This window comes from Callithrix jacchus, chromosome 18, assembly GCF_049354715.1.
Source record: "Callithrix jacchus isolate 240 chromosome 18, calJac240_pri, whole genome shotgun sequence".
Classification (NCBI taxonomy): domain Eukaryota; kingdom Metazoa; phylum Chordata; class Mammalia; order Primates; family Cebidae; genus Callithrix; species Callithrix jacchus.
In genome coordinates this window covers 22,616,508-22,643,429 of record NC_133519.1, presented here as the reverse complement: position 1 = coordinate 22,643,429, position 26,922 = coordinate 22,616,508, and the positions used below count along the sequence as shown (strand labels likewise).

The 26,922-nt window shown below is 37.0% G+C and overlaps 1 protein-coding gene across 1 annotated transcript in view; it reads left to right on the top strand.

The window, feature by feature from the left end:
• XPR1 (xenotropic and polytropic retrovirus receptor 1) overlaps positions 1 to 26,922 on the top strand; it is a 233,740-nt gene that overhangs the window by 140,075 nt on the left and 66,743 nt on the right. Inside the window, exons 4-7 of the mRNA XM_002760310.6 lie at positions 2,657 to 2,880; positions 5,847 to 5,996; positions 6,256 to 6,339; positions 11,185 to 11,266. Of these exons, the coding sequence (XP_002760356.1) occupies positions 2,657 to 2,880; positions 5,847 to 5,996; positions 6,256 to 6,339; positions 11,185 to 11,266 (540 nt within the window). The remainder of the gene's footprint in view (positions 1 to 2,656; positions 2,881 to 5,846; positions 5,997 to 6,255; positions 6,340 to 11,184; positions 11,267 to 26,922) is intronic.

Below are 26,922 nucleotides of genomic sequence, written 5' to 3'. Positions count from 1 at the left end.
CTTACATTACGATACAAAACGGATTAACCTCAAAACCATCAAGCCAAATTATAGAACCCAGACAGACATGAAAGATTACATATTTTATGATTCCTTTACATACAATGTCCAGAAAAGGCAGATCAACAGAGACAGAATACAGATCATTGGTTGCCTGGAGTAGGGGGTGGAAGTGGGGATTGACAGCTAATGGCCGTGATGGCAGTACATGAGGTGAACAGAAATGTGGTTCTAAAATTGGATTTCGATGATGATTGTACAACTCTACAAATTTACTAAAAATGAATTGATGTTTATAATAGATGAATCCTATGGTAGGTAAGTTATACCTCAAATTGATATTTAAAATAAATTTTCATTATGAAAAAAGATAAAGATTTTAGCACTGTTACCTTTAGAGTTTAGTCAGTCATTGAAGCAAACATAAATGAAGAATTACATGCAGTGTGCTTTGACTGTATGTATGTGGTCCCATAAGAGCCCTAAGGTGGGAGTTTTCATTTGTGACTGAGAGAGCTGTTAAATATGAAAAACTTGGCCGGGCACGGTGGCTCATGCCTGTAATCCCAGCACTTTGGGCGGCCGAGGTGGGTGGATCACGAGGTCAGGAGATCAAGACCATCCTGGCCAACATGGTGAAACCCCATCTCTACTAAAAATTAAAAAATTAGCTGGGCGTGGTGGCACCGCCTGTAGTCCCAACTACTTGGGAGGCTGAGGCAGGAAAATTGCTGGAACCCGGAAGGTGGAGGTTGCAGTGAGCTGAGGTTGTGCCACTGCACTCCAGCCTGGCGCCTGGTGACAGCGTGAGACTCTGTCTCAAAAAAAAAATTTGAAAAACTTTATATAGAAAGCAGTGTTTGAGATTAGCCTTGCAAAATGAGTACAGAGTTTTCCAGATGGAGAGGCATTTGTGTCTTGACTTATTGTTGGCACACAGGAAGTAACAGGTCCTCTTTATTTTCGTTTTTGGGCTTAATACATTTTTAATATGTACATAATGAGAAGTGTAAATGTATTGACAATTCTGACTAAGGACACTAAACAGTTAGCAAATTCATATACTAATCTTTTAACAATAAAGGTTAAGCATTTTTATTACGTGTGATATTCTGTCTTCTGGCTAATTTATGTGAGGATTTTAGTTAGCAGACTAATTTATAGTTGCCCTTAGATAAATCCTTGTTTTATTTCATTATACGTTTGTGTGTATATTGTGTGTAATATTTTTTCAGATAGTTTCTAAGTTGTTAGAACGTAAATACTTAAGCTGTTTGAATCTGACTATTTAATAAATAGAAGCATTAATTATTTCTTTTGGCCTAGAAGCATCATGAAAATATTACTGGAACACTAAGGGCATCATGAATCAAGAAAGAACCAGGAAGATCTATACTGTTTTTGATCTTGAGAATGATAAGAAAAACACATTTGCAATAGAAATGCCTAACGTGTAAAAGAAAAAACAAAAACTCTTGACTAAAATCATACAGCTAGTTAATGCGGAAAGGATTTGAACCGAAATCTGGCTGGTTCCAGTGAACTAAATTGTGACCTTAGAAGAAAAATTACAGAGTATTATTTTTAAATGTATGTGTAACACAAACACATATATCCAGATATACCTAGTATTTTTAATAACATAATTTGCAAGTCTTAATCGCTTCTTGTAATACCTGTCTTTGAGAAGTAAAGAAGTATAGTGGGAAATCCAGGAAATTAAAATTCTAAAGCCCAAATTCTAATCCTGTTTCTGACCTAACTGTATAACCAGAAACATTTCTTAATAGCTTTTTAAAATTGAAATATTTATATGCCATAAAATATACCTCTTTAAAGTGTGTAATTCCATGGTTTTTAGTTTATTCACAAGGTTGTAGAACCATCATAACCAATTCTGGAACATTTATATCTATCATCCTAGAGATATATCTCATACCCATTAGCAATCACTCCCCATTCGCCTTCTGCTCAGCCCATGGCAAGCATTAATCTACTTTCTATCTGTGTGGATTTCCTGATCCTGGACATTTCATATAAATGGAATCATACACTATTGGGTATTTTGTGTCTGGTTTCTTTCACATAATGTCTTCAAAGTTCACCCATGTCATAGCATGAATTAGTACTTCATTTTTTTATGGCTGATTCTATTGTGTATTTATATATATACACATGCATGTACACCACAGTTTATCTGTTCCTCGATGGACATTTGGATTGTTTTCACTTTCTGGCTATTATAAATGCAAGTTAGTATGTGTATACAAGTTTTTGTGTGAACATATGTTTTCAGCTCTCTTAGGTATAGGCCTATGAATGGAATTGCTGAATCATATGTTTAATTTTTTGAGAACTGCCAGCTATTTTCCAAATACCAGAGAGTCTATACCATTTCATATTTTCACTCTTAGTGGCTCTTTACATTTTATTTATTCATTTATGAAAAGAAAGGATACATGAGGTTTTGTGAGGGGTAGAATGAAAGGAATATGTTACACAAAAATATCTTTTCCTATCGAGTTCTAAATATTACATGTAGCAGGGTTTTTTTTTCTAGAAATTCTAGGGGAGCAAATGGGAATAATTATTTAAAATTCACAAGTCAGAACTTTTTAATTTTACTGATTTGACAGTTTTGTTTTATTTCTTATAGAGAAGCTCGCAGAGGCTCAGCGCAGGTTTGCTACACTTCAGAATGAGCTTCAGTCATCGCTGGATGCACAGAAAGAAAGCACTGGTGTTACCACGCTGCGACAACGCAGAAAGCCAGTCTTCCACTTGTCCCATGAGGAACGTGTCCAACATAGGAATATCAAAGATCTTAAACTGGCCTTCAGCGAGTTCTACCTCAGTCTAATCCTGCTGCAGAACTATCAGGTACTTAGATTCTTACTGTAGAAAATGACAACTTTAAGTAAATGAGAAAACTTCAACAAATGGAAATACCTTAATGTATACCAGTGGGTCAATTCCAAACAGAAAAATTCTTAGCATGTTGTTATTCTTCGGGTTCTTATTGGCTAAAAACCATGCATCAGAGGCAGTAAAACTGTGTTAATAATAAGACTTCTATTTTTGAAGATTCATATTCTAAAAACTTTTGTATAATATTTAGTATTTAGGGGTAGCCCACAACTCAAGGACTAACAGTTTGCTTCCTGCTTTTAGACGCAGCTCTGATAGTCATGAATAGAAATAATATGTCTCTCCAACCACTGTTGGCTATGTAAGGGCTTTTTTTTTTTCTTTTCGAAATAGAGTCTCACTGTTACCCAGGCTGGCGTGCAATGGCACAATCTCGGCTCACTGCAACCTCTGCCTCCTGGGTTCAAGCAGTTCTCCTGTCTCAGCCTCCTGAGTAGCTGAGACTACAGGCACGTGCCATCATGCCCAGCTAATTTTTATATTTTTAGTAGAGATGGGGTTTCATCACGTTGGCCAGGCTGTTCTTGAACTCCCGATCTAAAGTGATCTGCCTGCCTTGGCCTCCCAAGTGCTAGAATTATAGGCCTGAGCCAATGCTCCTGTCCAGTAAGAACTTTTATATTTTTCCTAACCAATAGCAAAATTTCTACAAAAGCTATCAGACAGTTAATTTTTATGCAGCTGACACTAATAAAACAAAGACCCTGACTTTTCAACTTGCAACTGAAGGAATCCTTCCAATTTTTTTGTCCATGGGCTTCAGTAAAATAGCATTTTTTAAAAGTTACTGAGAAAAGCATCACCTAGATCTTTAGAGCGACCTTATACACTATTTTTTCTTTTTTTTTTTTTTTGAGATGGAGTCTCACTCTGTCGCCCAGACTGGAGTGCAGTGGTGTGCTCTTGGCTTACCTCAGCATCCGCCTCCTGGGTTCAAGTAATTCTCCTGCCTTGGCCTCCCAAGTTGGTGGCATTATAGGTTTGCACCACCACGCCTGGCTAATTTTTGCATTTTTAAGTAGAGACCAGGTTTCACCATGTTGGTCAGATTGGTCTCAAACCCCTGACCTTGTGAGCCACCGTGCCCGGCTCATTTTATTCTTGTGATTATTACTTATAGTGAGTGGTTAGGATCATCATAGGATGATACACTGTATTAAAACTAAAGATTGTGCAACAAAAGTATTACCTTGAGTGTTTGAATTTTAAAATAAAAAGTAAAATCCCATATCTTCAGTAATCTTAAATTGTTAATGCATGTGCTTATTTTTATCTTTTTCTTCTATAAGTCCACTTTGTTCTTTAGTGATTTAGTATTTTATCATTTGAAGACAAATCTAGTAAGAAAACAACTTAATAGAAAAATAATTGCATATGTTTATATAGTCATAAATACCTTTGCTTCAAGATTTGTTCGTTGCTGTATGATTTAAAAAACAAAAACAAAATGTATTTCCTCTTTCCTATAATGGTATAACAACATTAACATCTCATAGTTCATAAACTATGTTTGTGTGTTACATGGAAAAATGTTTGTTAAATTTTATTGTATTAACTTTCTTAACAACTTTTGTTCAGGTCATTATAAAAGGGAAAACAAAACTCCTTAAGTAAATGAGAAAACTTCAACAAATGGAAATACCTTAATGTATACCAGTGGGTCAATTCCAAACAGAAAAATTCTTAGCATGTTGTTATTCTTCGGGTTCTATTGGCTAAAAACCATGCATCAGAGGCAGTAAAACTGTGTTAATAATAAGACTTCTATTTTTGAAGATTCATATTCTAAAAACTTTTGTATAATATTTAGTATTTAGGGGTAGCCCACAACTCAAGGACTAACAGTTTGCTTCCTGCTTTCCCAAAACATGGTCCTTGGGAAAACAAAAACAATACTTAATTATAAAAGTTCTGCTTTATCTTGTATTCTTTGGGGGTCATCTATTCTGCAATAATACATTTATTTTGAGAATGAAGGAGAAAGGAAGATGGGTTAAAAGCTATTTCTAAGTCACGATGCATGTATGCACCCCACAGAGACTTTAAGATCGTACATTAAAGCGTGAGGGAAAAATAGGTAAATAAGTAAGTAAGGAAAGCCTATGTTGGAGTGAGTGCACAATTTTTTACTATTAAGGATATGTAATCAGCAAATTTGGGAAACCTCTGGTTTAAACATCTAACCTTGCAAATTGAGATTTCTGCTTTCTTGCATGCTGGGCAAAAATACAACAGAATTTGAGATGCTGAAAAGTATAGTATTTTGTTATTGTAGAAATTGAGGAAAGGCTTCTACCCATTACAAACTGAACCCTGTAAGTATGATCACTTCTTCCTTTCTACTTACTGTTCTTTGTACTCCCATACCTAAACTGAGAGTCAGTGGAAGGAAAATGAAAATTAAGAGCACTAGATGATCTTCCATTTTCCTTACTGGAACATGCATGGTTGTATGCAGGGGGAGATATGTACTCCTATACCAGTCCTTCAAAAGACAAAGAACTAAATAAATGTGTTCAGTACATGGCAAATGTAAAACATTTTCTGAAAATAATTCTTTTGACAAAAGCAGCAAAATAATAGAAATTAGCTATTTTGAAAATAATTATACATAGAAAACTGGAAACAAAAACATTTTGAGCTTAGGGCTTTCATTAATTTACTTGGAAGAGAAATAATAGGGTTCATAGTTCAGGATTTCTTTGTGTTACTAATAGCATACTATCTTGAAATGAATAAAAGAAATAAAAAATAAGAGTCTCATCCTTTTAGTAGTAGATGCTTTTATGAAAGCATTGCCATTTCCTTGAGTACTCAGTGTTTGTCCAGCCAGCTCTGTCAGTGCTTAGTGCTTATTCTTTTTCATCTTTTTTGATGGTAGTGAAAATTATAGTTGTGTTTCTCATTTCTTTTTGTAGAATCTGAATTTTACAGGGTTTCGAAAAATCCTTAAAAAGCATGACAAGATCCTGGAAACATCTCGTGGAGCAGATTGGCGAGTGGCTCATGTAGAAGTGGCTCCATTTTATACATGCAAGAAAATCAACCAGCTTATCTCTGAAACTGAGGTATGGTAATCTTATTTATTTACCACATATTTTCAGTTACATGTTTTGTTTTTAGGGAAGCAATTCCTTATTTCTGTTATTTTGTAACTAGTTCGTAGCTTTTAATATATGTGCCCTAATTGTGATTTTTTTTCCTTTTCTTTATCAGTATACATTCACCAAAAAGTTATCAGAATATGTCATATATACATGGTACAGAATTATTTGTTCATCACTCAAGTTGAATATAACCTAACCAAAATTTAATTTGTCTTTCTAGGCTGTAGTGACCAATGAACTTGAAGATGGTGACAGACAAAAGGCTATGAAGCGTTTACGTGTCCCCCCTTTGGGAGCTGCTCAGGTTAGTATTTGCTTTAAATACTTTGTTTGATTTCACCTGTTTAATAATCAACACAATATTTAGCTGGTTTCATTGCCTTAAAAAATTTTCAGACAAAGTTTATAAGTCGTTGCTACTTATTTTATTAAACATTATATGCTATATTTTACTTCATTGTGAATTATTGGTCTTTCACCTTTCTCTCTTCTTATACTGTATTTTCTCTCTTATTTATTCTTATTGACCTGCTAACTTCTTGATGTCATCAAGTGATTAAGATGTGATTTTAAAAAATGATATGGTGGCTTCAGATATGCTGGATTGCTATATGGCTTTATTCAAAATGCAGCAGTTACACCAAAAAAGCATTTGTTAAATGATATCTACACAGTAGTTATAAAAAAGAAAGCATTTATTAAGTAATATCTTCTGTGTCATAAAACAATTCTCAGTAAATACAGAAGGAATTAAGCCACACAAAGTATCTTTTCAGACAACAGTGGAATAGAAATCAATAACAGAAACAGCTTCCATAACCTAATGAAAAGCATCTATGAAAAAAAAACAAAAAAACCCTCTACAGTTATTATCATTCTCATGCTTTCTTCCTAAGACTTGGGGCAAAAAGGGCATTCACTTTTAACACCTCTAGTCAACATTGTACTAGAGATTATAGCCAGTGCAGTAAGGGAAGTAAAAAGAAATAAAAGGCATTCAGGGTAGAAAGGAAGAAGTAAAATCAGTGGGGTTTTGCCAGTGACTTGATCTATGTAGAAAATCTAGTGAATCTGTAGAATAGCTACTAGAACTAATAAATGAGTTTAGCAAGGTCTCCAAATATAAGACCAATATGTAAAAGTCATTTGTATATCTACATACTTGCAAGAACAATTGGAAATAAAAAAATGTTAAAGCAGTGCTATTTATAATACCATCAAAATATATAGAATGTTTAGTAATAATTCTGACAAAGGACATGTAAGGCCTTTATATTGACAACTACAAAACACTGCTGAGCAAAATTAAAGACTTGAATGAAAGCGATGCTGTGTTCATGGGTATATTGCACAAACCCAGTATTTTAAAGATACATTGTTTCTTCCTGAGGTGATCTGTAGATATAATACATTCCAGCTCAGAAATCTCAGAAGGCTTTTTTGTTTTGTTTTGTAAAATTGGTAAGCAGATTTAAAAATGTATATGCAGCCAGGCACAATGGCTCATGTCTGTAATCCCGGAACTTTGGGAAGCCAAGGCAGGTGGATCACTTGAGGCCAGGAGTTCAAGACCAGCCTAGCCAACATGATGAAACCCTGTCTTGACTGAAATACAAAATTAGCCAGGCTTGATGGCACATGCCTGTAATTCCAGCTACTTGAGAGGATGAGGGACAAGAATCACTTGGACCCAGGAGGTGGAAGTTGCAGTGAGCCGACATCACGCCACTGCACTGCAGCCTGGGAACAGGGCAAGACTCTATCTCCAAAAAAAAAAAAGTATATGGAAATGCAGAAGACCTAGAATAGCCAAAGCAGCTTTGGAACAACTAAATTGAGGGATTAACATTACCTTATGAAAGCTTATTAAAGCCACAGTAATCAAGAGAGTTTGGTGGTAGTGTCATAGTAGGCAAATAGATCAATGGACCAGAATAGAGTGTACAAAAATAGACTAACATATTACAACAGATTTTTTGATACAGATACAAAGCAGATTAATGGAGAAAGATAGTGTTTTCAACTAATGATGCCGAAACAGTTGAATCACATATACCAAAAAAAAAAGAGCTTTCATCCATATGTCACACCATACAGTTCTAAAATGTACCACATAGTCTGAAATGAAAACTGAAAACTACAAATTTCTAGAAGAAAATATAGAAGACAGTCCTACTGACTTTGGATTATGCAAAGATTTCTTAGAAATGACATCAAAACCACCTCATCAAAGTTAAAAACTTATGCTCTTCAAAAGATATGTTAAGAGAATGAAAAGAAAAGCAAGAGACTAGCAGAAAATATTTACAAAACATATCTATTAAAGGACTTATGTTTAGAATATAAAAAGAACTCCAATACTCAATAGAAAGAAAACAATCAAACCAACTTTTAAAAATGGACAAAAGACCCAAACGTTTCTTCGCAGATGTACAGGTGGCAAATGAGCATGTGACAAAATGCTCAATATCATTAGGCATTATAGAAATGCTAATTAAAACCACAGCAAGATAATATATTCTCTGTTAAAAGACTAATCATACTAAATGATGGAGGAATAGGAACTCTCTTTTCTAATACGCTGTGGTGAAATATAAAATGTATAATGAATGAACACATTTGAAAGCAGTTTAGCTGTTTCTTAAAAGTTAAGTGTACACCTACCATATGATCTAGCTGTTTCCCTCCTAGGTATTTACCCAAGAGAAATGCAAATATGTGTTCATATAAAGACTTCTACGCAAATGTTCATAGCATCTAAACAACCCGAATATCTGTCAGTAGGTGAATGGATAAAAAATTTATGATATATCCATACAATGAAGAACTACTCAGCAATAAAAAGGAATAATCAATTGATAAATCTCAAATTAATCGTGGAGAGAAAGAAAGCAGAAAAAAAAGAGTATCTACTGTATGATATCAGTAACCAAAGACTCCAGAAAAATGACAAATAGTGACAGAAAGCAGATCAGTGATTGCTTGTGAATAGAGTGGGGTAGTGTAGGCTGGAGGAAAGGATTACAAAGGCACATGGGAAATTCTTGGGGGTTGTGGATATGTTCATTGTCTTGATTATGCTGATGGTTTTGTCGATGTTTGTACAGTATCAAAACTCATCAAATTGTACACTTGGAATATATACAATTTATTGTATATAAATTTAGTCAGTAAAGCAGTTTTTAAAAAGCATAAGCATATGATTGTCAAACTCCTTGGATATAACTAGAAAAATCTTAAAAGCATCCAGAGAGTAAAGATACAAATCCTATACTTTTTACTTTTAAGTATGTGCAATTTATTTATGTCAGTTATTTTTGAATAAACTTTTAAAAATTCATTTCAAAAAATTAAGATGTTTAGGAATGCCTGTAGAGATGGTAAAGCTAAAGAAAACCTGAAAATGGTTATCTCTGGTGAGGTAGAAAAGTTTTGGGATCAGGGAGGAATAGGGACTTCAAAGTTAACAGAAATGTTCAGCTTCTAAATATGGTTAATAGTTATAAGTTCACTTTATTATTCATTCTAACAGCCCAAATAAATTACATACATTCTTTTGTATATATGATAAACAATTTTTAAAACTAAAGATAAGTTTTTCTCTTTGGAAAAGACAAATGACTATCTTTTGGATGCTTTCAGTCAGAAACTAACAATACAGTTAAAATCTGTTACTGTATTAGTAAGTAATTATAATAAGACAGAAGGAGTCTCAACACTTTGTTTTTGAATGTTTTTAGGAAATAAAGTATCTGAAATGTACTATCATCTCTAACAACAAAAAATTTTATAATGTTCATAGCAAATATTTAAGTCTATAAGATTATCTGTCTCTGTGTTCTTCATCACTTTACATTTACAATCTTAGGTACTTTCTATTACACACTCGTTTTAGAAACAGAAATTTTTAAAATTACTTTCTAAATATGAAATTAAATTACAATAGATAATATTTTTTAAATTACATACTCTTTAGATTTTGATATACCAGTCTCTTAAGAACCTCTAGTATATCTTGAAAAATTCAGTTTAAATTACCCCAATATGGGCCGTGCACTGTGGCTTACACCTGTAATCCCAGCACTTTGGGAGGCCAAGGCAGGTGGATTGCTTGAGCCTAGGAGTTTGAGACCAGCCTGGGCAACACAGTGACACCCCATCTCTACAAAAAATATAAAACTTAGCTGGGCGTGGTGGTACACAAAGTAGTCCCAGCTACTCTGGAGGCTGAAGTGGGGAATCACTTGAGTCTGGGAAGTCGGGGCTTTAGTAAGTTGTAATTACACCCCTGCACTCCAGCCTAGGTGATAAAGCCAGACCATGTCTCTGAAAAAGAAAAAAAAAAAAAAATGACCTCAGTATAATAATGTAAGTAAGTACTATCAGAAAGTAAGCATTCTTGTCTCTAATTATATAATTAGAGAAGATGTACCAAATGTGCAAACTCTGAGGAATACTGGCTTTAAATATTTAGAGATATATATATTATAAAAATGTAATTGCATCTTAACTCCTATTTACAAAACTCAATGTGTGTGTGTATATATATATATGTATAGATAGATGGGGAGAGAGAGAGAGAGAGAGAGAGAGTCATTCCTTAGTATCTGTTGGAGATTTGTTCTAGGATGCTGTGGATATCAAAATCCATGGATACTCAAGTCCCTTACAAAATGGCATAGTATTGCATATAATGTGCCCATCCTCTTATATTCTTTAAATGATCTCTGGGTTACTTAGAAAACCTAATACAATGTAAATGCTGTGTAAACAGTTGTTACACTCATTGTTTTTATTTGTATTGTTGTTTTGTTATTTTTTTTACTGATTTTTGTTCCTGAATATTTTCAATCCACAGTTAGCTGATTCCTTGAGTGTAGAATCCACATACTATAATTTAATGCCTCAGCTTATAATCTTGCTTATTTCATGACACAGTTTTCTGTAAAAGCACTCGATTAACTGGCGACTTGAATTGTATTATAGGATGATGAAGGCTGATTGACTGGCTCAGATTTATAAAAATTTAGAATATAAAGTATATTTTCATGGTAGAACTTTGAGACTCATTCTACTATTTTATAACAGCATATAATAAATACGATCAGTGTTTTGTCCTATGCTCAAACTGCTGTTTTTCTATCCACAGCCTGCACCAGCATGGACTACTTTTAGAGTTGGCCTATTTTGTGGAATATTCATTGTACTGAATATTACCCTTGTGCTTGCCGGTAAGTAGTTTAAATTTTGAATTAATTTATTCTCACTAATATACCTGTGTCATATCCTGCCCCTCTGTTAAGGAATTATGAGTACAGCTACCAAAGCTACTGAAAGATAAATCTATCAGGGCTAAGTTTTTTGTCCTTATACAGGATGTGTGTTTCTTTTAGTTGTTTGTTTTATTGGAGTTTTTACCCCATTTGTATGGTTATTCTCTAAAGCCTTGCTAGTGTATGACCTCTTTTTCTTCATCATTTTCCAGTTTTCATATATAACTTCTATATAATTTTTCAGAGTTTATCAAAATCCTTGGCTCTCTTGATGATAGATGAAGATAAATAATGTTACAAAATTAATTCACTGAAGTTCATTCGCCTTGCTTATTGGAGTCCCTCTCACATCCTTTTCAGAACCTATTTACAATTATTTTGCATATAGTGTTAAGAAGCTTGGTTATATAATACCCTATTCTATAGAAGTAAAAACAGTTAGAAAGAGGTAGGAAGGATTCCTAGAAGCAGCTGCACTCCCAGCATCAAGAAATGACATATAACAGCAAAGGAAGCATAATCTTACCAAATCTCCGCAAAGCATTTGACATACCCCACAGTAGCATTTGACATTATCAGTCACCACTTCTTGAAACACTTTGTTTGATTAGTTTTTCTGGAGAAACCACACTCTGCTTGTTTTCCTGTTAAATTTTACTGGCAGTTTGTTCCCAGTCTCCTTTGCTAGCTGTACTTTTCTTTGTGACATCAAAGCGTTGTGGTATAGTGCTAGGCTCAATCCTTCAGTTGCCTCTTTCTATATTTGTTTTCTTTTTTTTTTTTTTTTTTTTTTTTTAATTTTTTATTGGATTATAGGTTTTGGGGTACATGAGCAGAGCATGCAAGACAGTTGCGTAGGTACACACATGGCAGTGTGCTTTGCTTTTCTTCTCCCCTTCACCCACATTTGGCATTTCTCCCCAGGCTATCCCTCCCCACCTCCCCCTCCCACTGGCCCTCCCCTTTTCCCCCCAATAGACCCCAGTGTTTAGTACTCCCCTTTCTGTGGCCATGTGTTCTCATTTTTCATCACCCACCTATGAGTGAGAATATGTGGTGTTTCATTTTCTGTTCTTGTGTCAGTTTGCTGAAGATGATGTTTTCCAGATTCATCCATGTCCCTACAAACGACACGAACTCATCATTTCTGATTGCTGCATAATATTCCATGGTGTATATGTGCCACATTTTTCCAATCCAGTCTATCATCAATGGGCATTTGGGTTGATTCCAGGTCTTTGCTATTGTAAACAGTGCTGCAATGAACATTCGTGTACATGTGTCCTTATAGTAGAACGATTTATAGTCTTTTGGATATATACCCAGTAATGGGATTGCTGGGTCAAATGGAATTTCTATTTCTAAGGCCTTGAGGAATCGCCACACTGTCTTCCACAATGGTTGAACTAATTTACACTCCCACCAACAGTGTAGAAGTGTTCCTTTTTCTCCACATCCTCTCCAGCATCTGTTGTCTCCAGATTTTTTGATGATCGCCATTCTAACTGGCGTGAGATGGTATCTCAATGTGGTTTTGATTTGCATCTCTCTTATGACCAGTGACGATGACCATTTTTTCATATGATTGTTGGCCTCATATATGTCTTCTTTCGTAAAGTATCTGTTCATATCCTTTGCCCACTTTTGAATGGGCTTGTTTGTTTTTTTCCTGTAAATCTGCTTGAGTTGTTTGTAAATTCTGGATATCAGCCCTTTGTCAGATGGGTAGACTGCGAAAATTTTTTCCCATTCTGTTGGTTGCCGATCCACTCTAGTGACTGTTTCTTTTGCCGTGCAGAAGCTGTGGAGTTTCATTAGGTCCCATTTGTCTATTTTGGCTTTTGTTGCCAATGCTCTTGGTGTTTTGTTCATGAAGTCCTTGCCTACTCCTATGTCCTGGATAGTTTTGCCTAGATTTCCTTCTAGGGTTTTTATGGTGCCAGGTCTTATGTTTAAGTCTTTAATCCATCTGGAGTTAATTTTAGTGTAAGGTGTCAGGAAGGGGTCCAGTTTCTGCTTTCTGCACATGGCTAGCCAGTTTTCCCAACACCATTTGTTAAACATGGAATCCTTTCCCCATTGCTTGTTTTTGTCAGGTTTATCAAAGATTGTATAGTTGTATGTATGTTGTGTTGCCTCCGGTGCCTCTGTTTTGTTCCATTGGTCTATATCTCTGTTTTGGTACCAGTACCATGCTGTTTTGATTACTGTAGCCTTGTAGTATAGTTTGAAATCCGGTAGTGTGATGCCCCCCGCTGTGTTCTTTTTGCTTAGAATTGACTTGGCTATGCGGGCTCTCTTTTGGTTCCATATGAAGTTCATGGTGGTTTTTTCCAGTTCTGTGAAGAAAGTCAATGGTAGCTTGATGGGGATAGCGTTGATTCTGTAAATTACTTTGGGGAGTATAGCCATTTTCACGATATTAATTCTTCCTAACCATGAACATGGAATGTTTCTCCATCTGTTTGTGTCCTCTCTGATTTCGTTGAGCAGTGGTTTGTAGTTCTCCTTGAAGAGGTCCCTTATGTTCCTTGTGAGTTGTATTCCAAGGTATTTTATTCTTTTTGTAGCAATTGCGAATGGCAGTTCGCTCTTGATTTGGCTTTCTTTAAGTCTGTTATTGGTGTAGACAAATGCTTGTGATTTTTGCACATTGATTTTATATCCTGAGACTTTGCTGAAGTTGTTTATCAGTTTCAGGAGTTTTTGGGCTGAGGCGATGGGGTCTTCTAGGTATACTATCATGTCGTCTGCAAATAGAGACAATTTGGCTTCCACCTTTCCTATTTGAATACCCTTTATTTCTTTTTCTTGCCTGATTGCTCTGGCTAGAACTTCCACTACTATATTGAATAGGAGTGGTGAAAGAGGGCATCCTTGTCTAGTACCAGATTTCAAAGGGAATGCTTCCAGTTTTTGCCCATTCAGTATGATATTGGCTGTTGGTTTGTCATAAATAGCTTTTATTACTTTGAGATACATTCCATCGATACCGAGTTTATTGAGGGTTTTTAGCATAAAGGGCTGTTGAATTTTGTCAAATGCCTTCTCTGCGTCAATTGAGATAATCACGTGGTTTTTGTTTTTGGTTCTGTTTATGTGGTGAATTACGTTGATAGACTTGCGTATGTTAAACCAGCCTTGCATCCCTGGGATGAATCCTACTTGATCATGATGAATAAGTTTTTTGATTTGCTGTTGCAATCGGCTTGCCAATATTTTATTGAAGATTTTTGCATCTATGTTCATCATGGATATTGGCCTGAAGTTTTCTTTTCTCGTTGGGTCTCTGCCGGGTTTTGGTATCAGAATGATGTTGGTCTCATAAAATGATTTGGGAAGGATTCCCTCTTTTTGGATTGTTTGAAATAGTTTTAGAAGGAATGGTACCAGCTCCTCCTTGTGTGTCTGGTAGAATTCGGTTGTGAACCCGTCTGGACCTGGGCTTTTTTTGTGAGGTAGGCTCTTAATTGCTGCCTCAACTTCAGACCTTGTTATTGGTCTATTCATAGTTTCAGCTTCCTCCTGGTTTAGGCTTGGGAGGACACAGGAGTCCAGGAATTTATCCATTTCTTCCAGGTTTACTAGTTTATGCGCATAGAGTTGTTTGTAATATTCTCTGATGATGGTTTGAATTTCTGTGGAATCTGTGGTGATTTCCCCTTTATCATTTTTTATTGCATCTATTTGGTTGTTCTCTCTTTTCTTTTTAATCAATCTGGCTAGTGGTCTGTCTATTTTGTTGATCTTTTCAAAAAACCAGCTCTTGGATTTATTGATTTTTTGAAGGGTTTTTCGTGTCTCAATCTCCTTCAGCTCAGCTCTGATCTTAGTAATTTCTTGTCTTCTGCTGGGTTTTGAGTTTTTTTGATCTTGCTCCTCTAGCTCTTTCAATTTTGACGATAGGGTGTCAATTTTGGATCTCTCCATTCTCCTCATATGGGCACTTATTGCTATATACTTTCCTCTAGAGACTGCTTTAAATGTGTCCCAGAGGTTCTGGCACGTTGTGTCTTCGTTCTCATTGGTTTCGAAGAACTTCTTTATTTCTGCCTTCATTTCGTTGTTTACCCAGTCAACATTCAAGAGCCAGTTGTTCAGTTTCCATGAAGCTGTGCGGTTCTGGGTCGGTTTCTGAATTCTGAGTTCTAACTTGATTGCACTATGGTCTGAGAGGCTGTTTGTTATGATTTCAGTTGTTTTGCATTTGTTGAGCAGTGCTTTACTTCCAATTATGTGGTCAATTTTAGAGTAGGTGTGACGTGGTGCTGAGAAGAATGTGTATTCTGTGGATTTGGGGTGGAGAGTTCTGTAAATGTCCACCAGGTTTGCTTGCTCCAGGTCTGAGTTCAAGCCCTGGGTATCCTTGTTGATTTTCTGTCTGGTTGATCTGTCTAGTATTGACAGTGGAGTGTTAAAGTCTCCCACTATTATTGTGTGGGAGTCTAAGTCCTTCTGTAAGTCATTAAGAACTTGCCTTATGTATCTGGGTGCTCCTGTGTTGGGTCCATATATGTTTAGGATCGTTAGCTCTTCTTGTTGTATCGATCCTTTTACCATTATGTAATGGCCTTCTTTGTCTCTTTTGATCTTTGTTGCTTTAAAGTCTATTTTATCAGAGATGAGAATTGCAACTCCTGCTTTTTTTTGCTTTCCATTAGCTTGGTAAATCTTCCTCCATCCCTTTATTTTGAGCCTTTGTGTATCCTTGCATGTGAGATGGGTTTCCTGGATACAGCACACTGATGGGTTTTGGATTTTTATCCAGTTTGCCAGTCTGTGTCTTTTGATTGGTGCATTTAGTCCATTTACATTTAGGGTTAATATTGTTATGTGTGAATTTGATACTGCCATTTTGATGCTAAGTGGCTGTTTTGCCTGTTAGTTGTTGTAGATTCTTCATTATGTTGAAGCTCTTTAGCATTCAGTGTGATTTTGGAATGGCTGGTACTGATTGATCCTTTCTATGTGTAGTGCCTCTTTTAGGAGCTCTTGTAAAGCAGGCCTGGTGGTGACAAAATCTCTGAGTACTTGCTTGTTCGCAAAGGATTTTATTCTTCCTTCACTTCTGAAGCTCAGTTTGGCTGGATATGAAATTCTGGGTTGAAAGTTCTTTTCTTTAAGAATGTTGAATATTGGCCCCCACTCTCTTCTGGCTTGTAGTGTTTCTGCCGAGAGATCTGCTGTGAGTCTGATGGGCTTCCCTTTGTGGGTGACCCGACCTTTCTCTCTGGCTGCCCTTAGTATTCTCTCCTTTATTTCAACCCTGTTGAATCTGACGATTATGTGCCTTGGGGTTGCTCTTCTTGCGGAATATCTTTGTGGTGTTCTCTGTATTTCCTGCAATTGAGTGTTGGCTTGTCTTGCTAGGTGGGGGAAATTTTCCTGGATGATGTCCTGAAGAGTATTTTCCAGCTGGGATTCATTCTCTTCGTCCCCTTCTGGTACACCTATCAAACGTAGGTTAGGTCTTTTCACATAGTCCCACATTTCTTGGAGACTTTGTTCATTCCTTTTTGCGCTTTTTTCTCTGATCTTGGTTTCTCGTTTTATTTCACTGAGTTGGTCTTCGACTTCAGATATTCTTTCTTCTGCTTGGTCAATTCGGCTATTGAAACTTGCGTTTGCTTCGCGAAGTTCTCGTATTGTGTTTTTCAGCTCCTTTAATTCATTCATATTCCTCTCTAAGGTATCCATTCTTGTTATCATTTCCTCGAATCTTTTTTCAAATCTTTTTTCAAGGTTCTTAGTTTCTTTGCATTGATTTAATACATGATCTTTTAGCTCACAAAAGTTTCTCATTATCCATCTTCTGAAGTCTAATTCCGTCATTTCGTCACAGTCATTCTCCGTCCAGCTTTGTTCCCTTGCTGGTGAGGAGTTTTGGTCCTTTCTAGGAGGCGATGTGTTCTGGTTTCGGGTGTTTTCCTCCTTTTTTCGCTGGTTTCTTCCCATCTTTGTGGATTTGTCCGCTGGTCGTCTGCGTAGTTGCTGACTTTTCGTTTGGGTCTCTGAGTGGACACCCAGAATGTTGATGATGAAGTATTTCTGTTGCTTGGTTTTCCTTCTACCAGTCTAGCCCTTTCGCTGTACGACTGTTGAAGTCCGCTCCAGACCCTGCTTGTCTGGGGTGCACCTCTAGTAGCCGTGGCACAGCGAGGGATGCTACCAGTTTCTTTTTCTGCTCTCTTTGTCCCAGGATGATGCCTGCCTAATGACAGTCTTTTGGATATAGAGGGGTCAGGGAGCTGCTTGAGGAGACAGTTTGTACTTTATAGGGGTTTAATTGCTGAGCTGTGCACTCTGTTGTTCATTCAGGGCTGTTAGGCTGCTATGTTTGATTCTGCTGCAACACAGCTCATTAAACAACCCTTTTTTTTTTCTCAAATGCTCTGTGGTGAGGGGTTTGGGCTTTATTTTTGGATGTCCGATCAGGTGTCCTGCCCAGCTCGAAGGCAGACTAGCCACTGTTTGGCTGCCGAGGCTCCGCCCTGCTGTTGTGTGATTCGCGCTGTTCCTGCCGGCTCTGCTGTGGTCTCCGCCACGCCCTGCGGCGGAGTCTCTTCGTTGTAGCGTGTGGCCTCAGCAAAGGCAGGCTGCGTCAGCAGTGGGCGTGTATCTCAGTAGGGACGGGTTGCCTCGGCAACGGCTGGCTGCGTCAGCAGTGGGCGTGTATCTCAGTTGGGGCGGGTTGCCTCGGCAACGGCTGGCTGCGTCAGCTGTGGGCGTGTATATCAGTTGGGGCAGGTTGCCTCCGTAGTGGTGGACGCCCCTCCCCCACAGAGTGTCTCGGACCGTCTGCCCGGGATAGTTTGAAATCGCGGTTTTGTTCGTCCCACTGGGTATCCCAAACGATCTGTCCCTGCAATCCCCTGGGCTGGGCTACTGTGCAAGTCTCGTTCAGTCTCAAGTCCAGCCCTCTCAAGTCTCAGGTTGCCGGTTCAACAAGGCACCCGGACAAGCGCGCCCTGTGGGGATTGCTGGGTAGGGCCGGCCGCCGCCGCCCCGGCTGCCGGCTTCGCCAGGCAGACCTACTGCCTGGCGTCCCGTGTCTTTTTATACTTGGGAGTTTCCCCGTTCTGTGGGCAACAAAGATCAGTCTGGAAATGCAGCACTGACTCACCGTTTGCGGATTCAACGCGGGCTCCAATCCTGGGTTGTTCTCACAGTGCCATCTTGAGTCCCCTCTCTATATTTGTTTTCTATCTAGGCAATCTTATTCATGCCTATGGCTATGAATACCATCTATATGCTAATGACTCCCAGGTATATGTCCTCTCTTCTAAAAGATGTCAGCTTGGCTAGTTGGATGTGTGTAGTAGACATTGCAAACTTACACAAGACAAAAGATCCCCTGATTTTTACCACCAAATATGCTCTCTCTTCTATCTGGCATTACCTTTCATCCATTTCTCAGTCCAAAATCTTTTCCTTTCTCTTTTATCTCATGTTTCTTCTTCAGTCCATCAGTAAATCTTGTTGGTCTATCTTCAAAATATGTTCTACATGTGTTTATTTCTCACCACCTTGGCCAGTGCCACTCTTGTCTAAGCAGCCATTTCTTGTTTAGTATATAATAGCCTTCTGGACTTGGTCTCCTTGCTTCTACTTTTGCCTCCTTATAGCTACTAATATCTTTTTTTTCCAGTGTAACTTAGATTATGTCACTCTCCTATTCAAAATTGATTCATGGTTACTGTTACAATAAAATTCAAACTCCTTAGCATTGCCTACAAGAACCTACAGGATTTCCAATATTATATTCTGTCATCCTCCCCCACACTCAGTTTCACTTTGTTTCCAGCCACACTTGTGTTAGTATTTCTTAGACACATCAAGCTCATTCTAATCTAAGAGCCTTTGCAGCTGCCTAAAGAGCTCTTCCCCAAAATGTCGACATAGCTTGTTCCCTCACTTCATACAGGTCTCTATTCAAATGCTATCTTCTTAGTAAAGCATTCCCTGATCACCCAATACTAAAATAATCTATTCTGTCCCTTTAGCCTACGTTAGTTTTCTTCAGAGTACGTATACTTAACGTGACATTATATATTTATATTCCTTGTGATCTGTTTTCCCACTGGAATATAAATTTTCTTGATGCCTGGGCTTTTGTCTCTCCTGTATCTCTAGCACCTAGAACACTGCTTAGAACATAGTAGGGGCTCAAAAGGTACTGGGGAAGTTTCAGTGGCAGGAAGAGAAGGATAAAGATGAAATTTAATGATATTCAGAAACACATGCACAAACCTCAGAAAAACAGACGCAAATCTCCAAGCTTCTTATAGTCAAGGACTTTTAAGGATAGATAACCTTGGTATACCTAAGGGTCTGTGTAATTGTGCTCATAATGATAACTGAATCATTAATAAAGGGTTAAATTTTGTTCAGTGAAGTCTGCAAAGGAACATTAGGTTGGTGGAAAAGTTGCCATTACTTTTAATGGCAAAAACTGCAATTACTTTCGCATCAACCTGTATGATTTAGAAATAGATGTTATTATTTGAATATCCATTACATTCCATTTCAGACTTTTAGTAGTCATAATAATGCCCCAATAAGGAAGCTTTATGTCACTGTCATACTTACTAATCTTGATTGCAGGGACTTGGTGTTGTTGCATTTTAAGTTCCCAATACATTGTCAAGCTTATGGCAGATGTTTGAGAGATAATTTACTGAACTAGTTATTATTATTCCTCATAAACATTCTTCTTAAGACTATCCGTTGTATATTATGAAATGATAACCTACATTGTAATGGCTTTTAGGGAGCATATGAATTTTATTTGTTAGCAATGTGTTTTCATTTGTAAGAGTTCTTCCTACCAGTTACTAAAAATCAACTGTAATAGTTATTGTCAACCCTAAGTTTATATAGAGTGTTGATATAATTTATGATCATATTTTAATCTGGTTCTGTTTCCTTAGGTGAATACAGTCTACTTATATAGAATACATGGAAATAATACAATTTTAAAAACCCAGATCTGTATTATCAAGCTAGCTACTGTGGAAAGAACAAAAGGCCTGCCTGGGTTTCAGTCCTAGCTCTACTGTTAGTTAGTTGTTTTGGCTTTAAGGACATCATTTAACTTCTCTGAAACAATTTCCTCATCTGTTAAATGAGCTTAGCACCTTAAATTTGCAGGGTTGTTTAGAACTTATTCCTTCATTCAACAAGTAAATTTTATGTGTCCAAGGGTTGCTTGATGCCCGTAAGTCTTAAGATAAATAAGAGAATCTCTTTCCTTATGAAATTTATTATACCAGGGAGATAGATTGAGGCATATATTTAAGCAATATACCGCAAGGTAGAAGATGTTAAATATTCTAAACAGTTCAAAGAGACAAGTGATTACTTTTAGATGAGAGCATCAGGGAAGACTTTATGGAAGAAATTATGTTTATACTAGACATTGGTGGAATGAAAGGCATTTCAAGAGAAAGAGACAGATGACCAAAGAGATGTAGTTGGCCTGGGCTGTAGATGGAGTGTAGAAGGAGGGAGTGAGTTATAAAGGAAAGAAGTAATAAATTGGCCAAAGGTGAAGGGGAATATTAGACGAGAAGGGTGAAAAGATAGCTTGAGACCAGCTCATAGGGATCAGATAAGAAGTGTAAGTAAAACGTGTTTGTAGTTGCAAAATGCTATGTCGACATAAGGTATATATAGTGGGGGGTGTTCTTTCTGTAGAAAATACCTTAGTCATTTGTGGGTGGAATTTTTTAATTTTCAAGATGGGCATGGTAGTATTGTCATCATCATTAAAAAGAGACATAAGAAAAAAAGAAATTTCTTCATTCTTTTTATGTGACTTAATAGAAAAGTTTTATAATTTAAGGTTTTATTTTCTTTCATGTATATAGACTATGTTTTTGTAAGACATTCTGATTTTTGTGTGTGTGTGTGGTTTATGCATTTAGTGTTACGCACTACGTTGTCTCACCTCAGAACCTTTCTTTGTTTGATCTTTGTGTGTGTCATAGTGGGGAGGGTTAATATAGTTAAAGCCAGCTGCCTATCTTTATTTATCTCCCAGCGGGTGCTTGAAAGATAACAGTGTTGAGAGTCAAAGAGAAACACAGTCATAGTATGCATGTACAAGCATGATTCTCTTTTTCAAACAATTCACATAAAAAATATGTGCATAATTGTTGTGGTTTCTTGAGGGGACATGACCTAGTGTTTAATAATTTCTCTGAAAATCACATATTTCAGATATTTAATATCATGAAGATGAAAAGTTGGCTGTTTAGATTTTTTTTTCAACCTTGTTTCTTTTGCAGGTTCCTGCTAACATATATGGTTAATTTGGTACAATAAGAGTATACCATATTTGATTTACTGGTTTGACCATTTACAGTGGGTGTAAGGTGTGAAATAGGCTCTGGCACACTAGTGCTAAGAGTACTCATTGTTGCTGTCTCATTAGAGGATAATTTATAAGTATATGTAAAAATTTTAACTATAAATACTTTGATTAAGCAGTTTTGTTTCTTGAAATTTATCCTATAAACATACTTGTACATGGTGGCAAAGACACGTATGTCAGGAGGATAGTCATTGCCATTTTGTTTATAGTAGAAAATCCTAGAAACTACTCAAATATTCATAAATTGATAGCTCTTTAAATTATATTACCTCTATACAGTGGAATGCCATGGAGATATTTAAATGAATGAGGTAGTGGTGGGACTGAATGTAGGGCTGATGGCCCCACAGGGTCGTGGGGTGAGCCTTATGCTGTGCTGAGGCGCAGGATCCGAGAAATAAAGAGACAGGACACAGAAGTACAAGAAAAATGCAGCTGGACTTGGGGGGCCATGCCACCTATAAGCAGAGTCAGGTGGGGCCCCGAATGTCCAGAAGCATGAGTATTTATTGTGTATAGGTTAGGGGGCAGGGCAGTGAGTGAAATCATCTTTAAGGATAGTGATAGGGTCGTGAGCAATAAAACATGGGGTCCACCTCCATTAGGTCACCTAGGGCAGGAGGTGAACAGTGCACAGCAAGGGGCCCGTTCCCACGAAGGCAAGGGCCGTACGCAGTAAGGGGTCCACCCCCCTTAGGTCACCGAGGTTTGAAGGTGGGCCGTGTGCAGTGTGCAATACTTCTATCTATGGTCAAACTACTTCTAGGAAGATTTATAGGAGGATGCTTTAAGTCACATACCAGTGACAGAGCTGTCAGGGTTATGCCAATGGGTTCTATGGGAAGATGCTTTTCAAGCAGCACAGTAGCAAGAGCTGATAAAGTTCACAGTCACCAAGGTAGATTGCCGGTCTGAGCTTCCACAAGAACTGGAGCAAGGTCCTACAACTCCTTTATCAGGAGGAGTGGCTCTCGCCCCAAGCCTGCCATACAGCGGATATCTTTACGATACTGAACACTGCCGCCTGGGCCATGGATTCTTGTCCTGGCAGAACTGTTCTTCCCTTAAATCATGCTCTGCACTGTGTCTGCTCTAGGCATTCCTCTGATTATAAGCTGCTTATTCCTTAATTCATCCTCTGTACTGTATCTACTCTAGGCATTCCTCCGATATGAACTAAGATATAATTATAGGTATATATGTAGGGAAATATTCTTTAGGCACTCATACTATTAACTATTATATGATTATATATAGAGGATTATATAAAGTGATTCATCAAGCCCTATTTCTATAAACAAATATATGATTATATAAAGGATTATATAAAAGGAAATAGCTGAGTAGTAACACCTTTTATAAAGTGAGATATTCCTCAAGCCCTAACTGTGCCAGGGTTCTGCTTAGCTCTCATTCCTCGGTGCCTATGTCAGGAGTTACCCACAAGTGAAAATGGACACAGCACTTTGGAGAACTGTTTGACAATAATTACCAAAATTGAACATATACTAACCCAGTGGTCCCCAACCTTTTTGGCACCAGGAACAAGTTTTGTGGAAGACAGTTTTTTCACTGGGAGGGGTGAAATGACCTCCGATCATCAGGCATTAGTTAGATTCTCATAAGGAGCACCCAACCTATAGATCCCTTGTTTGCGTGGCTCACAATAGGGTTTGTGCTCCTATGAGAATCTAATGCTCCTGCTGATCTGACAGGAGGCGGAGCTCAAGTGGTAATGCTGTCACCTGCCACTCACCCTCTGCTATGTGACCTGGTTCCTAACAGACCACAGACTAGTACTGGTCTATGGCCTAGAGATCGGGAACCCCAGTACTAACCTGTGACCCAGTTCTAATAGAAATACATATGTCCACCAGAAGACATGTATGAGAGCTCTTAAGTAATATTGTTTGTAATAGTATCCAGTCATGCACCATGTAACAATGTCTTGGTCAGCAAGAGACTGCAGATATGAAGGTGGTCCCATAAGATTATAATGGAGCTGAAAAATTTCTGTTGCATAATGGATGGCATAACCATCATAGCATAACACATTACTTATATGCTTGTGGCAGTGTTGGTGTAAACAAACCTATTGCACTGCCAGCTGTATAAAAGTTAAGCACTTAAAAAGTTATGTACATAATACTTGATAATGATAATAAATGACTATTACTGATTTTTGTATATACTATACTGTAGTTTCTATTATTTTAGAGTGAACTCCTCCTACTAAGTATAAAAAGAGTTAACTTTAAAACAGCCTCAGACAGGTCCTTTGGGAGGTGTTCTAGAAGAAGGCATTACTACAATAGGAGATGACAGCTCCCCGTGTGTTATTGCCACTGAAGACCTTCCAATGGGATGAGATGTGGAGGTGGAAGACTCCACATATTGATGATTCTGATCCTGTGTAGGTATAGGCTAATATGTGTGTTAATGCCTTAATTTTTAGCAAAGTTTAAAAAGTGAAACTTAAAAAATATAAAAATAGCAAAAAATTTATAGAATAAGGATATAAAGAAAAAATCTGTCTATTGTTGTACAACATATTTATGTTTTAGGCTAGGTATTATTATGAAAGAGTTAAAAAAGTTTAAAATTTTTTTAAACTTTAAAAGTTTACTTTTAAACTAAAAAAGTTTAAAGTTTATAAAGTTAAAAAGTTACAGTGAGCTAAGGTTAATTTATTATTGAAGAAAGAATATTAATTTTTTATAAATTCAGTGTAACCCAAGTGTATAGTGTATATACAATTCACAGTAGTGTAATGTCCTAGGTCTTTACATTCACTCACCACTCACTCACTGACTCACCTAGAGCAACTTCCAGCACTATAACTCCATTCATTGTCAGTGTCCTGTACAGGTGTACCATTTTAAATCTTTTATAGTGTATTTTTGCTGTGCCTTTTCTATGTTTAGATATGTTTAGAGACACAAATACCATTGTATTACAGTTGACTACAGTATTCAGTGGAATAACATGGTGGACAGCTTTGTAGCCTAGGAGCAGTAGGCTCACATAACTGTAAGTGAGGAGAATAACAAACTGTAACTACATTCAAGAACATGATGGCTCTCACAAATGTTGAACAAAACAAGCCAGACACAAAAGAGTACATATTACATGATTCCATTTACATGGAGTTCAAAAAACAGGCAAACATCAGAATAGTATTTACCCTTGGGGAATGGATAGCAATTAAAAGAATATAAGCAAGAACTTCTAGGATACTTGTAATATATTGTGTTCTGGGTGCTGATTCAGTTTATCATTTTTCATCCTGCTGCATACTTAGGATTTATCTGTTTTTCTATATGTGTGTAACACTTAGATTTAAAAATTTTACATTAGAAAATTAGTAAGATCTTTGTGCACTGATAGTGGAAAATCTCCACTCCAGGATGTAAGTTAAAAAAAAAAAAGGTATGGAATAGCATACATAGCATGCTCCCAGTTATAACTAGTGATTTATTTTGTTTTTTAAAAAATAGTACGTGTTTCTCTATGCATCAAGAAGTTCTTGAAAGATAATAGACAAATTGTTAACATGGTTTTCTTCAGAAGATCTGGAGTGAGCCTTCTCATATTCTTTATAATATTTGAGGTTCTTTTCCTATACACATCTATTACTTGTTAAAAAATTTTTTAATGTTGCTTTAAAGAAAAGTGATTTGGCAGCTTAATGCAAATTTGCTGTAAGTTTTAGAACAAACTTCTGTTTGGGTTTTTTTTTTTTAACAGGTACATATTGACCTAAATACACAACCTAGCCCCATTGTTAAGTGTCCAGGCTCTGGACCCAGATTGTAGGGTGATTAAATCCTTGTCATCCTGGACAGGAAACCTACTTTGAGTAGGCCACAGTTACTTCATGTATCTGCTGAGGAAAACCAATTCATAGTGTTGCTATGAGAATTAATTAAATTATGCATGTGAAACATAGAGCATGTTGCTTACCCCAGAATAAATGCTTGAAGAATATTAGCTGATTTTTAAATTAAAAAATCCATGAAGCCATGAGGAGTTTGTGATGAGACCTTATATATCTTTTATTCTTGGGACCTATGGCTCAGAGAGATGATATTCTTAAAGAAATAACACTAATCTGTTTTTGATTCCCTGGAATTTTTTATGATGATTTTGTCTAGCAAGAGTTATTGTGGTTTAATCTCCAGTAAATCTACAAAAGCTTGCTTCAGGGAGATCATGCCAAATGAAAGAGGTTATTGCTTTTCATTTCGAAAATATATTTCAAATATAACGAAATATATTTCATTATATTGCTTATAAATGCCCTTAGGTTTTAGATTTATGTGCAATTGAAAGTTCCTGATCTTTGATGAATAACTTGACTGTTAGTTAAGTTGCCTTTTGCTTTTTGAAACTTTTGTTTTCCTTCAGAGACAGGGTCTCACTCTGTTGCCCAGGCTGGAGTGCAGTGGCCCCATCCTAGCTCACTGCAGCCTAGATCTCCGGGGCTCAGGTGATCCTCCTGCCTCAGCCTCCTGAGTAGCTAGGAATACATGCATACAGTAGCACCATGCCTGGCTAATTTTTGAAACTTTTTTTATAGAAACAGGGTCTCAATATATTGCTTAGGCTGGCCTTGAACTCTTAGACTCCAGTGATCCTCCCCCTTTGGCCTCCTAAAACACTGGAATTACAGTTGTGAACCACCATCCCTGGTCCCTGTTTTTTGAACCATTTTGAAAGTAAATAAGTTCATTAGCTTAAATACAGTGTTGTCATTCAGAAGAATGTACCTTCAGGATTTTATTGTTTTACATAGGTTTTGGGGTTTTTGTTGTTGTTGCTGCTGTTTTGGTTTTTACTGACTTTTCTAACAGGTTGTGGAGTTCAAGGATATTTTATTCAGATCATATTTACTGAAAGCCTTATAGATTTTCTAGTTCCTGTGTTTTCAAGTAGAACTTAGGTAAATATGTGTTTAGATTTTATAAGTATGTATTACATTTTCTGTTCAAGGCAATTTTCTTTCTATGTAGAACAGAATACTACTGTTGCTAAGATCATGAATATTTAAACTCTAACCAGGCTATTTTGCTTTCCTTTGTGTATGGCTACAGATATTAACTAGACAGAATTAGAAAATTTCAATATATTAGAGAAACTCTATCACTACCACTAGTAAAACAGTTCAAAATATATGCCTAGGCCAGGTGGGGTGGCTCACTCATGTAATCCTAGTACTTTGGGAGGCCAAGGTGGGCGG